At 48.9% G+C, this 19587-nt stretch overlaps 1 protein-coding gene across 3 annotated transcripts in view; it reads right to left on the bottom strand.

Annotated features, from left to right (window-relative positions):
• Window positions 1–19587, bottom strand: part of LOC134340741 (zinc finger protein 229-like) — a 65683-nt gene that overhangs the window by 42119 nt on the left and 3977 nt on the right. For 2 of the 3 annotated variants that reach the window (XM_063038216.1, XM_063038217.1), the window contains exon 2: window positions 14350–16536. The exons of the other annotated variant lie outside the window; for it this stretch is intronic. In XM_063038216.1, coding sequence (XP_062894286.1) covers window positions 14538–15815 — 1278 coding nt within the window. In that variant the 5' untranslated portion in view covers window positions 15816–16536 and the 3' untranslated portion in view covers window positions 14350–14537. Of the gene's footprint in view, window positions 1–14349; window positions 16537–19587 lie in introns of those variants that run through there. 3 annotated transcript variants of the gene reach the window in all.

Below are 19587 nucleotides of genomic sequence, written 5' to 3' on the forward strand. Positions count from 1 at the left end.
TCTCGCTGCTACCACCAGGAAGGAGGTACAGGAGCCTCAGGACCCACACCACCAGGTTCAGGGACAGTTATTACCCCCTCAACCATCAGGAAGGAGGTACAGGAGCCTCAGGACCCACACCGCCAGGTTCAGGAACAGTTATTACCCCTCAACCATCAGGAAGGAGGTACAGGAGCCTCAGGACCCACACCACCAGGTTCAGGAACAGTTATTACCCCTCAACTATCAGGAAGGAGGTACAGGAGCCTCAGGACTCACACCACCAGGTTCAGGAACAGTTATTACCCCCTCAACCATCAGGAAGGAGGTACAGGAGCCTCAGGACTCACACCACCAGGTTCAGGAACAGTTATTACCCCTCAACCATCAGGAAGGAGGTACAGGAGCCTCAGGACCCACACCACCAGGTTCAGGGACAGTTATTACCCCTCAACCATCAGGAAGGAGGTACAGGAGCCTCAGGACTCACACCACCAGGTTCAGGAACAGTTATTACCCCTCAACCATCAGGAAGGAGGTACAGGAGCCTCAGGACTCACACCACCAGGTTCAGGAACAGTTATTACCCCTCAACCATCAGGCTTCTGAACCAGAATGTATTCAGGTTTACTGTCCCCGGCATGCGACGTGAAATTTGTTAACGCAGCAACAGCAGTTCAATGCAGAGGGGATAACCTCATTCAGCTTCACTCTCCCCAACACTGAACTGTTCCCACAACCTACGGACTCACTTTCACGGACTCTTCATTCCATGTTCTCGATATTTATTGCTTATTTATTTTTATTGTCATTCTTTCTTTCTTTTTGTATTTGTAGCTTGTTGTCTTTTGCACACTGATTGAATGCACAGTCATAGTCATAGTCACACTTTATTGATCCCAGGGGAAATTGGTTTTCGTTACAGTTGCACTATAAATAATAAATAGTAATAAAACCATAAATAGTTAAATAGTAATACATAAATTATGCCAGGAAATAAGTCCAGGACCAGCCTGTTGGCTCAGGGTGTCTGACCCTCCAAGGGAGGAGTTGTAAAGTTTGATGGCCACAGGCAGGAATGACTTCCTATGACGCTCTGTATTGCATCTCGGTGGAATGAGTCTCTGGCTGAATGTACTCCTGTGCCCAACCAGTACATTATGTAGTGGATGGGAGACATTGTCCAAGATGGCATGCAACTTGGACAGCATCCTCTTTTCAGACACCACCGTCAGAGAGTCCAGTTCCATCCCCACAACATCACTGGCCTTACCAATGAGTTTGTTGATTCTGTTGGTGTCTGCTACCCTCAGCCTGCTGCCCCATCACACAACAGCAAACATGACAGCACTGGCCACCACAGACTCGTAGAACATCCTCAGCATCGTCCGGCAGATGTTAAAGGACCTCAGTCTCCTCAGGAAATAGAGACAGCTCTGACCCTTCTTGTAGACAGCCTCAGTGTTCTCTGACCAGTCCAGTTTATTGTCAATTCGTATCCCCAGGTATTTGTAATCCTCCACCATGTCCACCCTGACCCCCTGCATGGAAACAGGGGTCACCGGTACCTTAGCTCTCCTCAGGTCTACCACCCTAATGCAGTCTTTCACTGACTCTGTTATGATTTTCATTGAGTATGTGTGCCAGAAAATGAATGTCAGCTTACATTTGTTATGTACCTTCATAACGAAATTGCTTTGAACTCTGGATTTCCAGCATCTTCAGAATCTCATCTTTATTAATAATTTTCAAATATATTTCTCATTGTAACTTATTGCAATTCTTTATAGATGTCAGTGTAATGCTGCCGCAAAATTTAAAAACTTTCATTACATACAGTATGTCAGTGATAAAAAACTGGTTTCTGTTTCTGACAACACTCCCACCTGGTGGTCTCCTGCCAGAATGACAGGTTCTACATATGGACAATACTCCCACCTGGTGGTCTCCTGCCAGAATGACAGGTTCTACATGTGGACAATACTCCCACCTGGTGGTCTCCTGCCAGAATGACAGGTTCTACATGTGGACAATACTCCCACCTGATGGTCTCCTGCCAGAATGACAGGTTCTACATGTGGACAATACTCCCACCTGGTGGTCTGCTGCCAGAATGACAGGTTCTACATGTGGACAATACTCCCACCTGGTGGTCTGCTGCCAGAATGACAGGTTCTACATGTGGACAACACTCCCACCTGGTGGTCTGCTGCCAGAATGACAGGTTCTACATGTGGACAATACTCCCACCTGGTGGTCTGCTGCCAGAATGACAGGTTCTACATGTGGACAACACTCCCACCTGGTGGTCTGCTGCCAGAATGACAGGTTCTACATGTGGACAATACTCCCACCTGGTGGTCTGCTGCCAGAATGACAGGTTCTACATGTGGACAATACTCCCACCTGGTGGTCTCCTACCAGAATGACAAGTCCCTGTTGAACACACACTAAATAGAAACATAGAAACATAGAAGATAGGTGCAGGAGTAGGCCATTCGGCCCTTCGAGCCTGCACCGCCATTTATTATGATCATGGCTGATCATCCACCTCAGAACCCCGCCGCAGCCTTCCCTCCATACCCCCTGACCCCCATAGCCACAAGGGCCATATCTAACTCCCTCTTAAATATAGCCGATGAACTGGCCTCAACTGTTTCCTGTGGCAGAGAATTCCACAGATTCACCACTCTCTGTGTGAAGAAGTTTTTCCTAATCTCGGTCCTAAAAGGCTTCCCCTCTATCCTCAAACTGTGACCCCTCATTCTGGGCTTCCCCAACATCGGGAACAATCTTCCAGCATCTAGCCTGTCCAATCCCTTTAGGATCTTATACGTTTCAATCAGATCCCCCCTCAATCTGCTAAATTCCAACGAGTACAAGCCCAATTCATCCAGTCTTTCTTCATATGAAAGTCCTGCCATCCCAGGAATCAATCTGGTGAACCTTCTTTGTACTCCCTCTATGGTAAAGATGTCTTTCCTCAGATTAGGGGACCAAAACTGCACACAATACTCCAGGTGTGGTCTCACCAAGGCCTTGTACAACTGCAGTAGTACCTCCCTGCTCCTGTACTCGAATCCTCTCGCTATAAGTGCCAGCATACCATTCGCCTTTTTCACCGCCTGCTGTACCTGCATGCCCACTTTCAATGACTGGTGTATAATGACACCCAGGTCTCGTTGCACCTCCCCTTTTCCTAATCGGCCACCATTCAGATAATAATCTGTTTTCCTATTTTTGCCACCAAAGTGGATAACTTCACATTTATCCACATTAAATTGCATCTGCCATGAATTTGCCCACTCACCCAACCTATCCAAATGCTGGAGGAACTCAGCAGGTGAGGCAGCATCTGGGGAAAAAATTAAACAGTCGACGTTTCGGGCCGAGACCCTTCATCAGGACTGGAGAAAAAAAAGATGAGGAGTCAGGATAAGAAGTTAAGGGGGTGGGGGAGAGGAAGAAACAAAAGGTCATAGGTGAAACTGGGAGAGGGGGAAGGATGAAATAAAAAGTTGGGAAGTTGATTGGTGAAAAAGATACAGGACTGGAGAAGAGGGAATCTAAACACGAGGAATTCTGCAGATGCTGGAAATTCAAGCAACACACATCAAAGTTGCTGGTGGAATGCAGCAGGCCAGGCAGCATCTCTAGGAAGAGGTACAGTCGACGTTTCGGCCCGAGACCCTTCGTCAGGACTAACTGAAGGAAGAGCTAGTAAGAGATTTGAAAGTGGGAACTGAAGGAAGAACATTGACTTCTCTAACTTCCGCTAATGCCCCACCTCCCCCTCGTACCCCATCCGTTATTTATTTATATACACACATTCTTTCTCTCTCTCTCCTTTTTCTCCCTCTGTCCCTCTGACTATACCCCTTGCCCATCCTCTGGGTTTCTTTTCCCCCCAAAAGGAGAGGACTGAAGGTCGTAGAGGAAAGGAGAGCAGGGAGGAGGCGATGGACAGGTAAGGAGATAAGGTGAGCGAGGAAAAATTGGAATGAGGAATAGTGAAGGAGAGGGGGGCAGTTACCAGAAGTTCGAGAAATTGGACATATCAGAATGGGAATGGGAAGTGTAATTAAGATGGGTGGCGACTGGGAGTTCCAGCTTTTTCTGGTGGACAGAGCGTAGGTGCTCAGTGACTCGGTCTCGCAATCCATGTTGGGTGTCACGGATGTACAGGAGGCCACAGGAGCACTGGATACAGTCGATGACCTCAACAGACTAACAGGTGAAATGTCACCTCACCTGGGACCCTTAATGGTAGAGTGGGAGAAGGTGTAGGGGCAGGTGTAGTACCTGTTCTGCTTGCAAGGATAAGTAGCAGGAGGGAGATCAGTGGGGAGGGATAAATGGACAAGGGAGTCGTCTAGGGAGGGATCCCTGTGGAAGGCAGAAAGTTGGGGAGGGAAAGATGTGTTTGGTGGTGGGATCCCTTTGGAAGTGGTGGAAGTTTTGAAGAATTATGTGCTGGACGCAGAGGCTGGTATGGTAGATCAGGACAAGAGGAACCCTATCCCTGGTGGGGTGGCTGTAGGATGGGGTGAGGGCAGATGTGTGCAAAATGGAAGAGATGTGATTGAGGGCATCGTTGTCAGTGGAGAAATGGAAGCCCCTTTCTTTGAAGATGGAGGACACCTCCTTCGTTCTGCAATGAAAAGCTTCATTCTGATAGCAGATGTAGTGCAGACTGAGGGACTGAGAGAAGAGAATAGCGCTTTTACAAGTGACAGGGTGGGAAGAGATATAGTCCAGGTAGCTGTGAGAGTCTGTGAGTTTGTAACAGACATCAGTAGATAAGCTGTTTCCAGAGACAGAGGCAGAGAGATCGATAAATGGGAGGGAAGTGTCAGAAGTGGAAATGAACCAGGTAGTTTGAGGGCAGGGTAGAAGTTGGAGGCAAAGTTTTTGAAGTTGATGTAGTGTAGAAAAAGTTGGGGAGAGGTACCCTTGTAAGGATGGAACATAGACTGTTCCACATAGCCGACAAAAGGACAGACATAGCTGGCACCCACGTGACTGCCCGTGGCTACAACTTTTGTTTGAAGGAAGTGGGAGGAGCCAAAGGAGAAATGATTGAGAGTGAGGACCAGTTCTGCCGGACGAGGGAGAGTGGTGGTGGAGGGGAACTGGTTGGGCCTGGTGTCCAGAAAGGCCTTCCTGGTGTATAGGGACCGGGCATCCATAATGAAAATAAGATGATGGGGACTAGGGATCCTGAAATCATTGGAAAGATCCAGTGTGTGTGAACTATCACAGATGTAGGTAGGAAGGGACTGAACCAGGGGGGATAACCCAGAGTCAAGGTTTGCAGATAAGGTTCCGTGGGGCAGGGACAAGCTGAAACAATGGGTCTACCTGGACAGGCAGGTTTGAGGATTCTGGACAGGAGGTTGAAACGGGAGGTGCAGGATGCGGGGACTATGAAATTGGTGGCAGTGGATGGGAGAGCCCCAGAGCTAATAAGGTAGGTGATGGTGTGGGAGACTTTGGCCTGGTGTTCCTTAGTGGTTGTCCTGTTCGAGGGGTAAGTAAGAGGAGGTATATGAGAGCTGTCACTGGGCCTCAGCAAGGGGGGGGGTCAGTCCTGCAGACTACTACAGCACCTCCCTTATCTGCGGGTTTGATGGTGAGGTTAGGATTAGTGCAGAGGGAGAGGAGGGCCGAGTGTTCGGAAGGAGTGAGGTTAGAAGTGGAGAGAGGTGCGGTGAAGTCGAGACGGTTGATGTCCCATCAGCAGCTGGCAATGTAAAGGTCCAGAGCAGGCAGAAGACTAGGGAGAAGAGGAGGGTTGAAGATGGGAGAGGGGGTCATCGGTGCGGGGTGTCTCATTTTGTCAAATAAACAGGCTACTTCATATCTACCAGCTAAGTCTCTCCAGTGACTTGGCTCATGAGACAATATTTGGGGGGGCTCGTCTGGGATACCTTCTTGCGACTTTTTGTGTGGCCAGAAATCTCAGCAGTCTACGTGGATGAGTATTTTCAAAATTACCTCTCACACTTGGACTAGGGAATTGTTAGGTATCACAAACACAGCGGGGTGCTGAGCTGGTCGATAAAAGTTGTGAGTGAGCGTGCACTTGCGTTTCTGTAAGAGACTGAACTTTGTGTGTTAATTTGGTGGAGCGGGATCACCAGTTTGCGAAGGGTGGCGATTAAAGTTTCAGGACGCCGGTGGGGCTTGTAAACTCGTTCTGGGAACTGTGTACGTGTGCCTCAATGTAACAGTAAGGCTACGTCTACACTCCGCTGGATAATTTTGATAACGCCGGTTTCGAGTAAAAACGACAGGCATCCACACAAAGTGTTTTTCAAAATATCTCTGTCCACATTCGACGGATATTTGGGCGAATCTCCTCCTACTGGGCACGCGCAGGACACACACAGAAAACAAGCGAAGAGGAAACGATATACTTGGTGCGAGTTTGTCCAGTTACAGAGTAGAAAAACTTTAAAGGAATTGCTCTTGGCTCTCACGCAGGAGGACTTAAAACTAAAAAAACAACTAATACTGGAGCGTATGGAGGCAACTGACAGGGAGTTCACAGATAGTATGACCCGGCTGACGACGAACATTGAAAAACTGACCAACTCTGTTGCATTAATAAAGCACCTTGTTAAATGTATAAAACGTCTGCATCAGTGTTGTCTTGTATTTCCATACAATGTTACATCAGGCTGTTACACATCTATTGTCAGAGAAGTACTTGCATAAATAGGTGAACCACCTTCATACAAGCAAGGACAGAAAATGGGGCAAAGTGAATATACTTATTCATTCAGTAAGCTATGGGGCAAAGTATTTGGTGAGTACATTTCTAACTCTTCTGGCTTCAGTCTCATTGCCGTCTGTTCTGAAATTGTTAGGTTATGTGGGGGGGGGTTGCGTTTAAGAAAACAATGAAATGCCGCACTGTGGCCATCTGTTCCGGCACGTCATGACAGCGTTTTTAAATAGTCAAAAAAGCTCACTTTACAATTTAACTCTGACGCCGTTCACACCGACTGCACGTTCTAACAGCTGTACGGCAGTGCTCGCGCAGTACCAAGCAGAAGCAGAAAACGCATTGTTGGTCTGGTGTTGTTACGACAGTGTTTTTAAATCTCTCTGTTTACCCCGTATGCACTACAATGGATATTAGGCGTTTTCAGATTTATTCTCTCTGGAGACCGTTTCTGAAAATCTCCATTTTCGGGGGATGAAAACGCTGTTTTAGTGTGGACAGAGGGTCAAAACGAAGAGAAAAGGCTTCGTTTTCAAAATTATCCGATGTAGTGTGGACGTAGCATTAGATGCAAAGGAATCCCACAGGCATTCATGAGCTCAGACACACATAAGTGGCAGGTTGTGGAGTACGTACTCTATGGCTTCAAGTGTGTACTGTTTAACTAGAACCCGACTTTTAAGTGTGGAGACATTTCAGGGAGAGGTTTACCCAGAGCTACCTGCCTGGATACACCTATTGAGATCAGGCAACATCGGGTCGAGAACCCTGATGACCCAAGCCAGCCCTTGACCTTGATTACGACCGTCCCATAAGCCTTTCTCTCCCCTGGGGAAGCTGAGTACTTTGTCAGAGTTGCCCTCACTTAAAAGTCGCAAGCTCAGGGAAGTAGTTGCCGGACGATGCTGAGGATGTTCTACGAGTCTGTGGTGGCCAGTGCGATCATGTTTGCTGTTGTGTGCTGGGGCAGCAGGCTGAGGGTAGCAGACATCAACAGAATCAACAAACTCATTCGTAAGGCCAGTGATGTTGTGGGGATGGAACTGGACTCTCTCACGGTGGTGTCTGAAAAGAGGATGCTGTCCAAGTTGCATGCCATCTTGGACAATGTCTCCCATCCACTACATAATGTACTGGGTGGGCACAGGAGTACATTCAGCCAGAGACTCATTCCACCGAGATGCAGCACAGAGCGTCATAGGAAGTCATTCCTGCCTGTGGCCATCAAACTTTACAACTCCTCCCTTGGAGGGTCAGACACCCTGAGCCAATAGGCTGGTCCTGGACTTATTCCCTGGCATAATTTACATATTACTATTTAACTATTTATGGTTTTATTACTATTTATTATTTATGGAGCAACTGTAATGAATACCAATCTCCCCCGGGATCAATAAAGTATGATTATGACTAATTGAAATCCTCCAGATGCACCCTAGGATGTGCATATGTTGGGAAAGGCAAAGTGCCCGAGGTATATGTGGGACAGTATGTCCCAGGGAGGGTGGGGCAGGAAGGAGGAAGATATAGAAACATAGAAAATAGGTGCAGGAGTAGGCCATTCGGCCCTTCGAGCCTGCACCGCCATTTATTATGATCATGGCTGATCATCCAACTCAGAACCCTGCACCAGCCTTCCCTCCATACCCCCTGACCCCCGTAGCCACAAGGACCATATCTAACTCCCTCTTAAACGTAGCCAATGAACTGGCCTCAGTGTGAGAGAAACACCTCTGGAAGGGGAAGCAGGGGAAACTTTTATGGATGTGTCTTGGAGGCACGTAGACGGAAAGTCACGGATGGGATGGGCCGTGGTGAAGGGAGCAGGTGAAGAATTTGCTTCAGGAGCACTGCTGTTGAGGGGCATGCTGCTCAGCTCAGGTGGCTGTACCGGCGGCCCTGAGCGAAACACTGTGCGACAGCAAAGGCAGGCGAGTAAATATGTATATATCCAGACAGCCGGTGTGGCTCCAGGGTGATGCATAACCATCTGACGGTGCAGGCACTGTGAGTGAGGATCTGTAACCTCAACAGGGAAAGGTGTTCAGCGCACCTCATACCAACAACCGCTGGAAGCACTGAGTCTGCCAGCAGAGGTGGTGCTGATTAAAGTGAGAGCTCGCCAGAAAGTGGGGGGAGAGGAGGGAGCTGAAAATGGAAATGAGCAGGCAGACATCGGTGCGAAGAGGGCAGCGGAGGAACAAGAGGCGATTGGAGTTGCGGGTGCGCAGGGAGGAACGACCGAAGCCAGTTCAGTAAAGTCGCACGAAGGGGTGGCGGCAGAAGAGGGAGGAGAACGGGAGGATGGGAGCTGGACACACGGGGGGAGGGAGTCGCAGAGGCCCCACCATGTATTAGGCAGTGTAGTTAACTCATGGGGTGATGCAGCGAGGAAGGCAGAGCATGATTACCACCCTCCGACGGGATTGGTGTTGGCCAGGGATGGGCGTGAATGTTGAGAATTTCTGCCTCCGTCGTTTCATTTTGCCCACTATATCCCCGGTAAGCTGCAGAATGCCAAGCCAGCCAAGGCCGAGCGGACAGTGGGAGAACACCCAGGTGGACTGCACGGGGCGCCTGCCAAACTGCAGGGGGTGGGGAAGCTAGTGTCTCGTAATGATGAATCACTTCACCCGGACAGTAGAGGCTTTCCCAACAAGGGACTGCACCACCAGCACAAATTCTAGTTCAGGAAATCTTCCCAAACTGGGGGAACCCCAGCTCAAGTTAATTTAGCCAAACTTGGAGTATTGTGTACAGTTCTGGTCACCGAATTATAGGAAAGACGTCAACAAAATAGAGAGAGTACAGAGAAGATTTACTAGAATGTTACCTGGGTTTCATCTCCTAAGTTACAGAAACAGGTTGAACAAGTTGGGTCTTTATTCTTTGGAGCGTAGAAGGTTGAGGGGGGACTTGGATAGAGGTATTTAAAATTATGAGGGGGATAGATAGAGTTGACGTGGATAGGCTTTTTCCATCGAGAGTGGGGGAGATTCAAACAAGAGGACATGAGTTGAGAGTTAAAGGACAAAAGTTTAGGGGTAACATGAGGGGGGACTTCTTTACTCAGAGAGTGGTGGCTGTGTGGAACGAACTCGTCGTGAGGCAGGTTCGATGTTGTCGTTTTAAAGTCAAATTGGATGGATATATGGACAGGAAAGGAATGGAGGGTTATGGGCTGAGTGCAGGTCGGTGGGACTAGGTGAGAGTAAGAGTTCGGCACGGACTAGAAGGGCCGAGATGGCCTGCTTCCGCGCTGTAATTGTTATATGGTTATATAGGTGGGCTCGGATCGGGGAGCACGTTTCACAGGTACAGTGACGAAGGGGATGTGCCGACTGTTAGGGATGTGACAACGGTTCCAAGTACCCCACCACCCTCAGAGTCCAGCGATGGTAGAGAGGACGGACCGAGCAATCGAGAACGCCTTTGACAAAGCTGCATACTGAGACGGGAAAGACAGGGGTTGACGTATTTCCTGGAAGCCTGATGAGATTGCGAGTAACGCTGGGTCTCCGCCCTACGAATGGTTGACGGGGCGAGCGATGCGACTCCCCTATGGGGTAATTTCGGGTTTCGGTGGATAGAATTACCCAGTTCGTGAACCAGCTTAACGGGTTGAAGGAGCAGAGACAGCGCGGAGGGAAAGGAGATAGTCCCCCCCCCGCGTCACGGTGCGGGTGCTGCGTGGAAGGGCAGGGGGCGGCTCCAGACGGGTAGGACCACAGATGGTACTTTTAGCAAGTGACACTTGTGTAGACCCTTCCAGTTGCCGGAGCGGGGGGATCAAGTTTACCCAGCTCAGTGTCATTGCAAGGTACTGAAGTGATGAACACCAGCCGGCTGCATCAGACCTGACCACAGCTGCTGGGAGCAGACCCACAGCAAACGGGAAGGCGGAGGGCACCGAGGGTGAGACGGAAAACGGCGACTAGCATGCTGAGGTGTAACTGGGCTCTGCGACGGAGGCTGGTTGCTGAAGGCAGATGATTAGTTTAATAGCATAGAACAGAAAAGATATTGAAAAGTATACGGGGAGGGATTTAAGTTCAAGCAAGCTCCACACCTCCGACAGCATTTCAGACTAAGCAAGATTGCACACGGCACCCGAAGGAAGTCACCCCTAGTCTGAATGAGGATTAAGTACAAATGAGCTGGGCCCCTTCTGCAGTCGGGCCAGTGATCGACTGGACAGTCGGGAAGTGGGTGCCACCGGGGAGGGGTCCTTGCAGTCATTCAAATAGAGACCACCCCAACCTCTCCCTCTGAGGGTCTGTGAGCCTGAGACGTTGCTGGTGCCCCTGGCCAGAGAGTTTCAGCTACCATAGAACGAAGGGGTGAAGATAAAAGAATTTGATTAGACTGCAACTGGCCAGCAGGGAAGTTTTAAAAGCATTATTTTAAAAGCTGCTGTTCAAATTTCTGCAACAACCTCTCTGCGTAGCCATTAGGGATGATAGGGCAGATGTCGATGCCGATCGGGTAATTGGGAGGGGTTTTGAACTAGGGCATTTCTGTTGCCCTATGGGTGGAGACCCTCCTTTCGGTTGGCCTTTCCTGGTACAATTTTATTTTTTGTCCGGGTGTTAAGAGCGTTTGGTGGGTTAGCACATACAGCAAACAATTTCAGCAACTAACTTCAGCCACCAATCTTCCAACCTGAATACGGACTGTAGGTTAAATTTAAAATGCAGCTCTGAACAATGGGTTCCTATGAACCGTGAAAGGCAGTTAACTGGAAGAAGACAATGTTGATTAAAAGTCACTTGGGTGTCTGTAGTGTGGGTGCGAAGGGGGAGAGGTGAAGGTTGCGCATGATTCAAAGGAAAACATTGCGGATGCATTGTAAATATGGAATTGTCCTTTGATCTTTGGCACATAAGGTATCGTGTAGTGTTGGGTTGAGCAGGTCTCTTCCTCCGAAAAAGTTTCAATATGACGCCTGCCTTGTCTCATTTTGTCAAATAAAGAGACCGTTTCATAGTGACCAGCCAAGTCTTTCTGGTGAATTTGTTTATGCGGCAACTATCTCTGTGTGAAAACACGCCCGACCCTCCCCCCACACTTTCCTCCAATCATTTTAAAGTTATGCCCCTCTTGTACGGGCCATTTCTGCCCTGAGAAAAGAAACTCTCCGGCAGTCCGCTCGACTGAATTTAGAATCGGAATCAGAAGCAGGTTAATCAACACTCTCTTACGGCAGCAGTACGGTGGGAGAAAACAAAATTGCTGCAAATGACAGAATGCATAAACACCGTGCTGCAAAGAACAGCAACGTAGTGTTTATGAGTTAACAGATTGTTCAGAAATCTGCCGGCGGACCCCTGGGTTGTTGAGAATGGGGCATCAGGCTCCTGTCCCTCCTCTCTGATGAGAAGAGGGCATGTGTCAGATGGTGGGAGGTCCTTAACGATGGATGTCACCTTCTTACAGTACCCGTAGGTGATGGGGAGGATTGTGCCCGTGAGGGACCTGGCTGGGCCTTATACACTCTGGAGGCTCTTGCTATCCGGTTAACAAAAACTGCGCAGTGATGTCCACAACTTATTGCGGCCATGTCCAGGATAAGGAGTGAACCAAAAATTAAGTCAGACTTCAAAGTTAATCAGTCCCTCAAGTAGCAGGACGGTACGGCGACTGTGCTGTTAACTGTTATGACTGGAGATCTTTCGGCATCTCCCTGGTCTTGTAAAGGCAGGTTTATGCTCAGAACCATGGAGCCAGGAACTTAACCTGGCTTCCCTGAGAAAGCCTCACATTTTTGCTCAGCACAACTACCATCAAATGAACACTCACAATCGTGAAGATCGCAGAATTTCATAAGCCACCTGGTGACTTATCTACACCTGTATCCCTCCTACCAAAGTGTGCACAACCACACATGCACACACACCCCTACCCTATATTCCTTCTGCGGGAGGAGAAGATGGCGACGCGCCTGCGTGTGTGCAGCCCTCCAGTGAAAAATGATAAATAGGGGCCGTGGGCGATTCTGATTTGATGGAGATGGACGTGAAAGCACAGAGGAACAGCTGGAGAAATTTCTGAAACGCTCGTTCGCTGCTGTCGTTACTGTGCGATCGGGAATTTTCCGGAGGGTAGGCCTCAAAATCCCCAGCCTTGCCTGCTTTTGGCGACCGAGATTGAGGTCGAATCGCTCGGATAGAGATGGCGCTCAGTACTCGGTGTCGGAGGGCTGATCGGAGCTTGAAGTTTTCGGATGACTCAGAGTCGGATTGTGGTCGGCGTGGCAGGGAGAATTTTCCTTCCTTCTCCCGTCTGTGTGAGATGTGGGACATTTGAGAAACTTTGAACTTTTCTGTACTCATGGACTTCTTCATCAAGTTATGGTACCGTTGCACTGTTGTAACTATATGTTATAATTATGTGGTTTTGTTAGTTTTTTCAGTCTTGGTCTGTCCTGTGTTTTGTGATATCACACCAGAGGAAATAATGTATCATTTCTTAATGCATGCATTACTGAATGACAATAAAAGAGGACTGTGTGTCTTCATAATCTACTCTACTCTACTTCTTTGCCCTAATCTGTCCATGTCCTTCAGCAGGCCCTCTTGCTTCCTCAACACTACCTGCCCCTCCACCCATCTTGTTTCGGCCGCAAACCTGCCAACAAAGCCATCAATTCTGTCTTCCAAGTCACTGACGTAAAACAAAACAGAGGATCAGTCCCAACACAGACCACTGTGGAACACCGCTAGCCACAGGCAGCCTGCATCCCCACTCTACCCTCTATCCATGTTGGTATCTTTCCTGTAACACCACAGGCTCTTAACTTGTTAGGCAGCGTCACGTGCAATGGCCTTCTGAAAATGCAAATACCACAGCAACCACCACCGATTCTCCCTTGTCCATTCTGCTTATTACTTGTTCAAAGAATTCCAGCAGATTTTTCAGGCAACAAGGATTGGAGGGCGTACCTTATGAGAATAGGTTGAGTGAACTTGGCCTTTTCTCCTTGGAGCGACGGAGGATGAGAGGTGACCTGATAGAGGTGTACAAGATAATGAGAGGCATTGATCGTGTGGATAGTCAGAGGCTTTTTCCAAGGGCTGAAATGGCTAACACGAGGGGGCACAGTTTTAAGGTGCTTAGAAGTAGGTACAGGGGAGGGAATGTCGACTCAGACCATGAGAGGCCTGCGTAAAATTTTCATGCCTTACAAGGCGCAGACTGGAAGTCTATGTGGGGCGCCACTCCTCGTACAGACTAGAGCAATGTGTGGTTAAGTGCCTTGCTCAAGGGCACAAACACGCTGCCACAGCTGAGGCTCGAACTAGTGACCTTCAAGTCACTAGACGAATGCCTTAACCACTTGGCCACGTGCCCAACACAAAGTAGGTACAGAGGACACGTCAGAGTAAGTTTTTCCACAGAGAGAGTGGTGGGTGGTGGAGGCGGATACGATTTGGTCTTTTAAGAGACTCTTAGATAGGTACATGGAGCCTTGAAAAATTAGAAGGCAAAACAGTAGGATAATTCTAGGCAGCTTCTACAGTAGGTTACATGGTCGGCACAGTATTGTGGGCCAAAGGGACCTGTAATGTGCTGTAGATTTCTATGTTGTCGATTTACTAAGTACCCGAGTCAGAGTTTAAAATAGAACTGATTTATTCGTCACAGATCCAGAATACTAAACTCCAGTCTGATTGAAGGTGAACATCAGCAGAAGAAACTCCTCCCATGCCCAGTGACCAGGGGACAGAACTGGGTTTGATGAACAGCAACAGTAATTGCAGAGTTCCACACACCAGTTTAACTCTTGATTCTGCCACTGTGAAGGCTAAATATCCAGCCTGAAAATCATCTAAACTCTTTTGCCGGTGTGAACTTGGTAGTGCCTTACAAGGTGGGATGAACGGGTGAATCCCTTCCCGCATTCAGAGCAGGTGAAGGGCCTCTCCCCGGTGTGAACTCGCTGGTGTGCCTTCAGCTGAAATGACTGGGTGAATCCCTTCCCGCAGTCCGAGCAGGTGAGCGGCCACTCCCCAGTGTGAACTGACTGGTGTGCCACCAGTTTATATGAGCGAGTGAATCCCTTCCCACAGTCTGAGCAGGTGAACGGCCTCTCCCCGGTGTGGATTCGCTGGTGGACCAGCAGGTCAGATGACCGGGTGAATCCCTTCCCGCAGTCCGAGCAGGAGAACGGCCTCTCGCCGGCGTGAACCGCCTGGTGTACCTTCAGCTGAAATGAATGAATGAATCCCTTCCCACAGTCTGGGCAGGTGAATGGCCTCTCCCCTGTGTGGATTCGCTGGTGTGCCAGTAGGTAGGGTGACCGGGTGAATCCCTTCCCACAGTCTGAGCAGGTGAACGGCCTCTCCCCGGAGTGGACTGACTGGTGTTTCCGTAGGTTGGATGGGTGGGTGAATCCCATCCCGCACGCTGAACAGGTGAACGGCCTCTGCCCCATGTGGACTGACTGGTGCGCCAGTAGGTCAGAGGATCGAGTGAAACCCTTCCCACAGTCTGAGCAAGCGAAGGGCCTCTCCCCCGTGTGGACTGACTGATGCTTCTGCAGGCTGGACGCTCGTGCGAATCCCTTCCCACAGTCTGAACACACGAACGGCCTCTGCCCCGTGTGAACTGACCGGTGCGCCAGCAGGTCGGACGGCCGATTGAATCCCTTCCCACAGTCTGCGCAGGCGAATGGCCTCTCCCCGCTGTGGACTCGCTGGTGCACCAGCAGGTCGGACGACCGAGTGAATCCCTTCCCACAGTCTGAGCAGGTGAACGGCCTCTCCCCGGTGTGAACTGACTGGTGCACCCTCAGTTGAGGTGACTGACTGAACGCCCTCCCACAGTCTGAGCAGGTGAATGGTCTCTCCCCCGTGTGGATTCGCCGGTGTGCCCGCAGATTGGATGACCGAGTGAACCCCTTCCCACACACTGAACAGGCGAACGGCCTCTCCCCTGTGTGAATTCGCTGGTGAGCCAGCAGGTTGGACGACTGACTGAATCCCTTCCCACAGTCTGAGCAGGTGAACGGCCTCTCCCCGGTGTGGACAGACTGGTGCTTCCACAGACTGGATGAGTGGGTGAATCCCTTCCCACAGACGGAACAGGTGAATGGCCTCCCCCCCATCTGAACTCACTGCCGTGCCTGCAGGCCGGATGACCGAGTGAGTCCCTTCCCACAGTCCGAGCAGGTGAACGGCCTCTCCCCAGGGTGCACGCTCTCGTGTGTCAGTAAGTCAGTCTACCGCGTGAGCTGCTTCGTACACACACACAGAACAGCTGAACAGTCTCTCTCCCGATGGTGAATTCATCAGCGTGGCCGCGGGTGGACTGAGTGAGTGAATCTCTTCCCACACACGGAGCAAGCAAATGGACTCTCACTGCTGTGAAATTTCTTACATTTCTTCAGTTCCTCTCCCACATACAGAGCAGGTGAATGGCCTCTCCCCACTGCGAACTCACCGGCGTGGCTGAGGGTCGGCTGAGAGAAAAATACCCCTTCCCTTATACGAGAGAAGGAGAATCTGTCAATTCATCAGACAGGTGTCAGACATTTGAATCCCTTGTAGAATCAATGCAGTTGAAGAACTGATCTCCAGTGAACAAATGCTGGTGTGTACTCAGCACCTGGTTCCATTGGATTTTAGTGAGTTACAACAGAAAACTTCATCTCAGAGTCAAAGCACGTTTCCAGCTGGGATGGGATACTGCTTCATCTCCAAGGATCAACAACTGATACACCAGTGTCACAAAGAAAATTATCTGGTCACTCCTTAAATATCCGGACAGAGACAGTAAAACTGACGTGTTCGGGATTCCTGTTCACAAATTCTTCGTTCTTTTTTAACCTGTAAAGAGATTTACAGAAGTCATCAATGGGTGAAGGACAGAATTTCAGATTAAATAACTGAAGTCTCTATAAACAAGTAGTACATAACTAGTTTTTCTCTTTTTTTTCCCGAAGATAGAGAGATGTAGGGGTGGTCAATAGTGCTCCTATGCCACTCCCATGTCTGAGGAGCTCACATACTGTACAGGCAGGGTTGTCAGTGAAGTTCGGTTGTGTATCCCGCACGCTGTCCTGCTGGTGTGCTCTGCACTGACCCCGAATAACGAACACAACACGGTGTCAGAAGTGGTTGATCGTCGATGAATTGGTGCTACAGGCCCAGTGAGATCCTCAACAAGGAAGAACTTACAGTAAGACTGCTCTTGTTCACATCTGTCGATGAAAAATAGCCAGAGACTTGGAATCCTGAACTGCCCCTGTCAGCTTGCTAATCGTGTGCACCATGAGGCACGAGCTGAGAAAGGGCCAGGGTCGCTAGGCAACGCCTTCACGCTACACCCCAAAGTGGATACATTGTAATAATCTGTGGGCCACTAGCCTGGGGAAGTGCACAGAGACACAGACGGAGCAGAGAAGTCAGTCAAAGTCTCAGGGAGAGAAAAGAAGACTTTTGTAGACTAAATACCTGTGTATAAAATTATAATAAACCAACAAACAGGAAAACAGAGCAAATGCCTGCAGTGCCTACATCTACTTCCTTAATAACTAAAAGCACCCCCAGACATTTGATTTCTCTAAACTTTTGAGAGATGGCTCAGACCCTTGGAATGATTTAGGGTTTCAAGCAATCCCACTCAGGCATAAGAAGACCAACAAGTAAACACACTGATACACTGCGTGGGTGACAAAGCAGAGGACATCCGAGGTGGATTAGGACTGACAGGTGCTCAGAACAAGACTACAAAACAGTGCAAGAGAAATTTAAAGGAATCCTCACAGGGAAGTGAAATGTGGCGTACGACAGGGCAAAGTCCAACTCCAGTGAACAGGAGCCAGATGAAAGTGTAAATGACTTCATCACAGCACTGTACGCCCCATCAGACAACTATGCATGTGGAAACCTGAGAGATGAGCTCATTAGAGACAGGATTGCTGACTGCCTGCGGGACACCAAATTGTCAGAGAGACTCCATTTGCAGGGAAGCCTCCACACTAGAGGAAGCTGTTACCATGGTCAGGCAGAGTGAGAACGTTCATCGGCAAGAGGCAGAGGTCAGGCAGGAAAACGATGCTGAGGTGAAGCTAGAAGCTGTACGAAAAAGGGTTCAGACAAGACGCAGTCAGAGAGACGACAGGAAGAGGTGACAGCAGAGCTCGGCTCAAACGAAACGGACAAGCGAAACAGAGCAGGTAAAATGGCCAGCTCCAGGAGATGTGGCAAGTCTCCACTCCACGTCAAAGAGATCCACCCCGGCAAGATAATTGAAAGGCTACCAATACAATAGAGTTGGCCATTATAAAAGCCAGTGTCACTCAAAAACAGTTCTTCAGGAGGACTGTCATTCAGTCAAAGAGAGAGCTTTCCCAGGGGGCTCTATAGATACTGTGACAGGGTCCTGAATTACCCCTATGAACTGTGCTTGATTACCCCTATGAATTGTGCTTTTGAAAAGAGACAGAGAGAGTTATTTAATACCGATATCTTGCTTTGAAAAGAGAGAGAGAGAGATGAAGACTAATTTTTGGACTGTCACTTTAAGGCACGAGGAGGAACTGAGATAACTTTTGGATTTCTGCTGAGTTGGAGAGAGAGAGGGCACCGAGCAGCTCAGAAGTCACTATGGTGACCAAGGGCGGCGTTATTTGATGAACAATCGATGTTATAATTTCTCTGGAGTATGTTTATACTTTCTCCCAGGACATTTGCCTGCTTGTACACTTCTTACACAGACAAAGGAAGGAGGAGTTATTTGAATGACAGTTGGTACTCAGTACGGTGAGATAAATCGGAGGTCAGATGATAGACCTCAGGCACATGTTTTTGGGACACTGAATGAGCTTTGTTGTGCCCACAGGAAAAGTGGGTTTTTCGGAGGATCGCTCAGGCGGATTGATCAGTGGCTCTTGCAGTGAGAAAAGGGATTGACCGGTGGGGAGTTGCCCATGTGTCCACCCTTGCCTGGGTTGACAGCTCCACCACAGAAAACCGGCCCCCTGTGTTGTGGTCACAGTCGGTGACTTTTAAAGGATTTCGGAGGACAATGAGAAGATTGACGGGGTCTGCTCAACTGAAGACTCAAATCTCTCCCTCTCTCCATCACTACTCAACTCAACATCATGAACTGAACTGAACTTTACTCATTGTCATAAGACTATCTATTTACCCCGAGACTTGAAGAAGCTTGATTTTCATTATTTTTCCACACTTACTTATATATAATCATTGCTAACCTGTTTGATTTATCTACATTTATATTACTGTACTGTGTAGTTACTAAGAAATATTATTAATTAATAGCAATACCGGACTCCAAAGTGTTTTCTGCTGGTTCGTGACGATACAAATAGACAAGGTTGGTGCTCTACGGCTCTGTTACAAAATGAGGCAGTGATGTTCAAAAATGGACACTGCGGCAGAAGTCACAGCTCACAAAACTGGTGAAGAAAACAGGCGTTACACCAAACCCAAACAAAGAAAGTGCTTTTGGGGCTCCACGTGAAAGGAATATCTACTACTTCCACGCGTAAAAAAAATGAGGAACGGTCAAAAGATGACGTCTCTGTTGCTCAGAACCTCATTGCTCGGTTAGTTTCGCCAGAAAAATGTTTAGTGGCAGAAGTATTCGGAGTTGTTCGCAGACTTGGCGGTGCTGAAAGAAGAGCACGTTACCCAACTGAGGCCGAGAGTGACGCCCTACTCCCTGACCACAGTGAAGGCCATACCAGTCCCACTGAATGAAAGGCGGTGCTTGACATCACGACTAGAGCGAATGGACCTACTGACTGGTACACCGGCATTGTTCCTGTTCCCAGTGAGGATTGGTGCCAACCTCCAACAAAATTTACCAATGCAGTGAGGCGGGGGAAGTTTACGCTGGCCCTCTGTTCA

The sequence above is a fragment of the Mobula hypostoma genome, chromosome X2 (genome assembly GCF_963921235.1).
Source record: "Mobula hypostoma chromosome X2, sMobHyp1.1, whole genome shotgun sequence".
Taxonomy (NCBI): Eukaryota; Metazoa; Chordata; class Chondrichthyes; order Myliobatiformes; family Myliobatidae; genus Mobula; species Mobula hypostoma.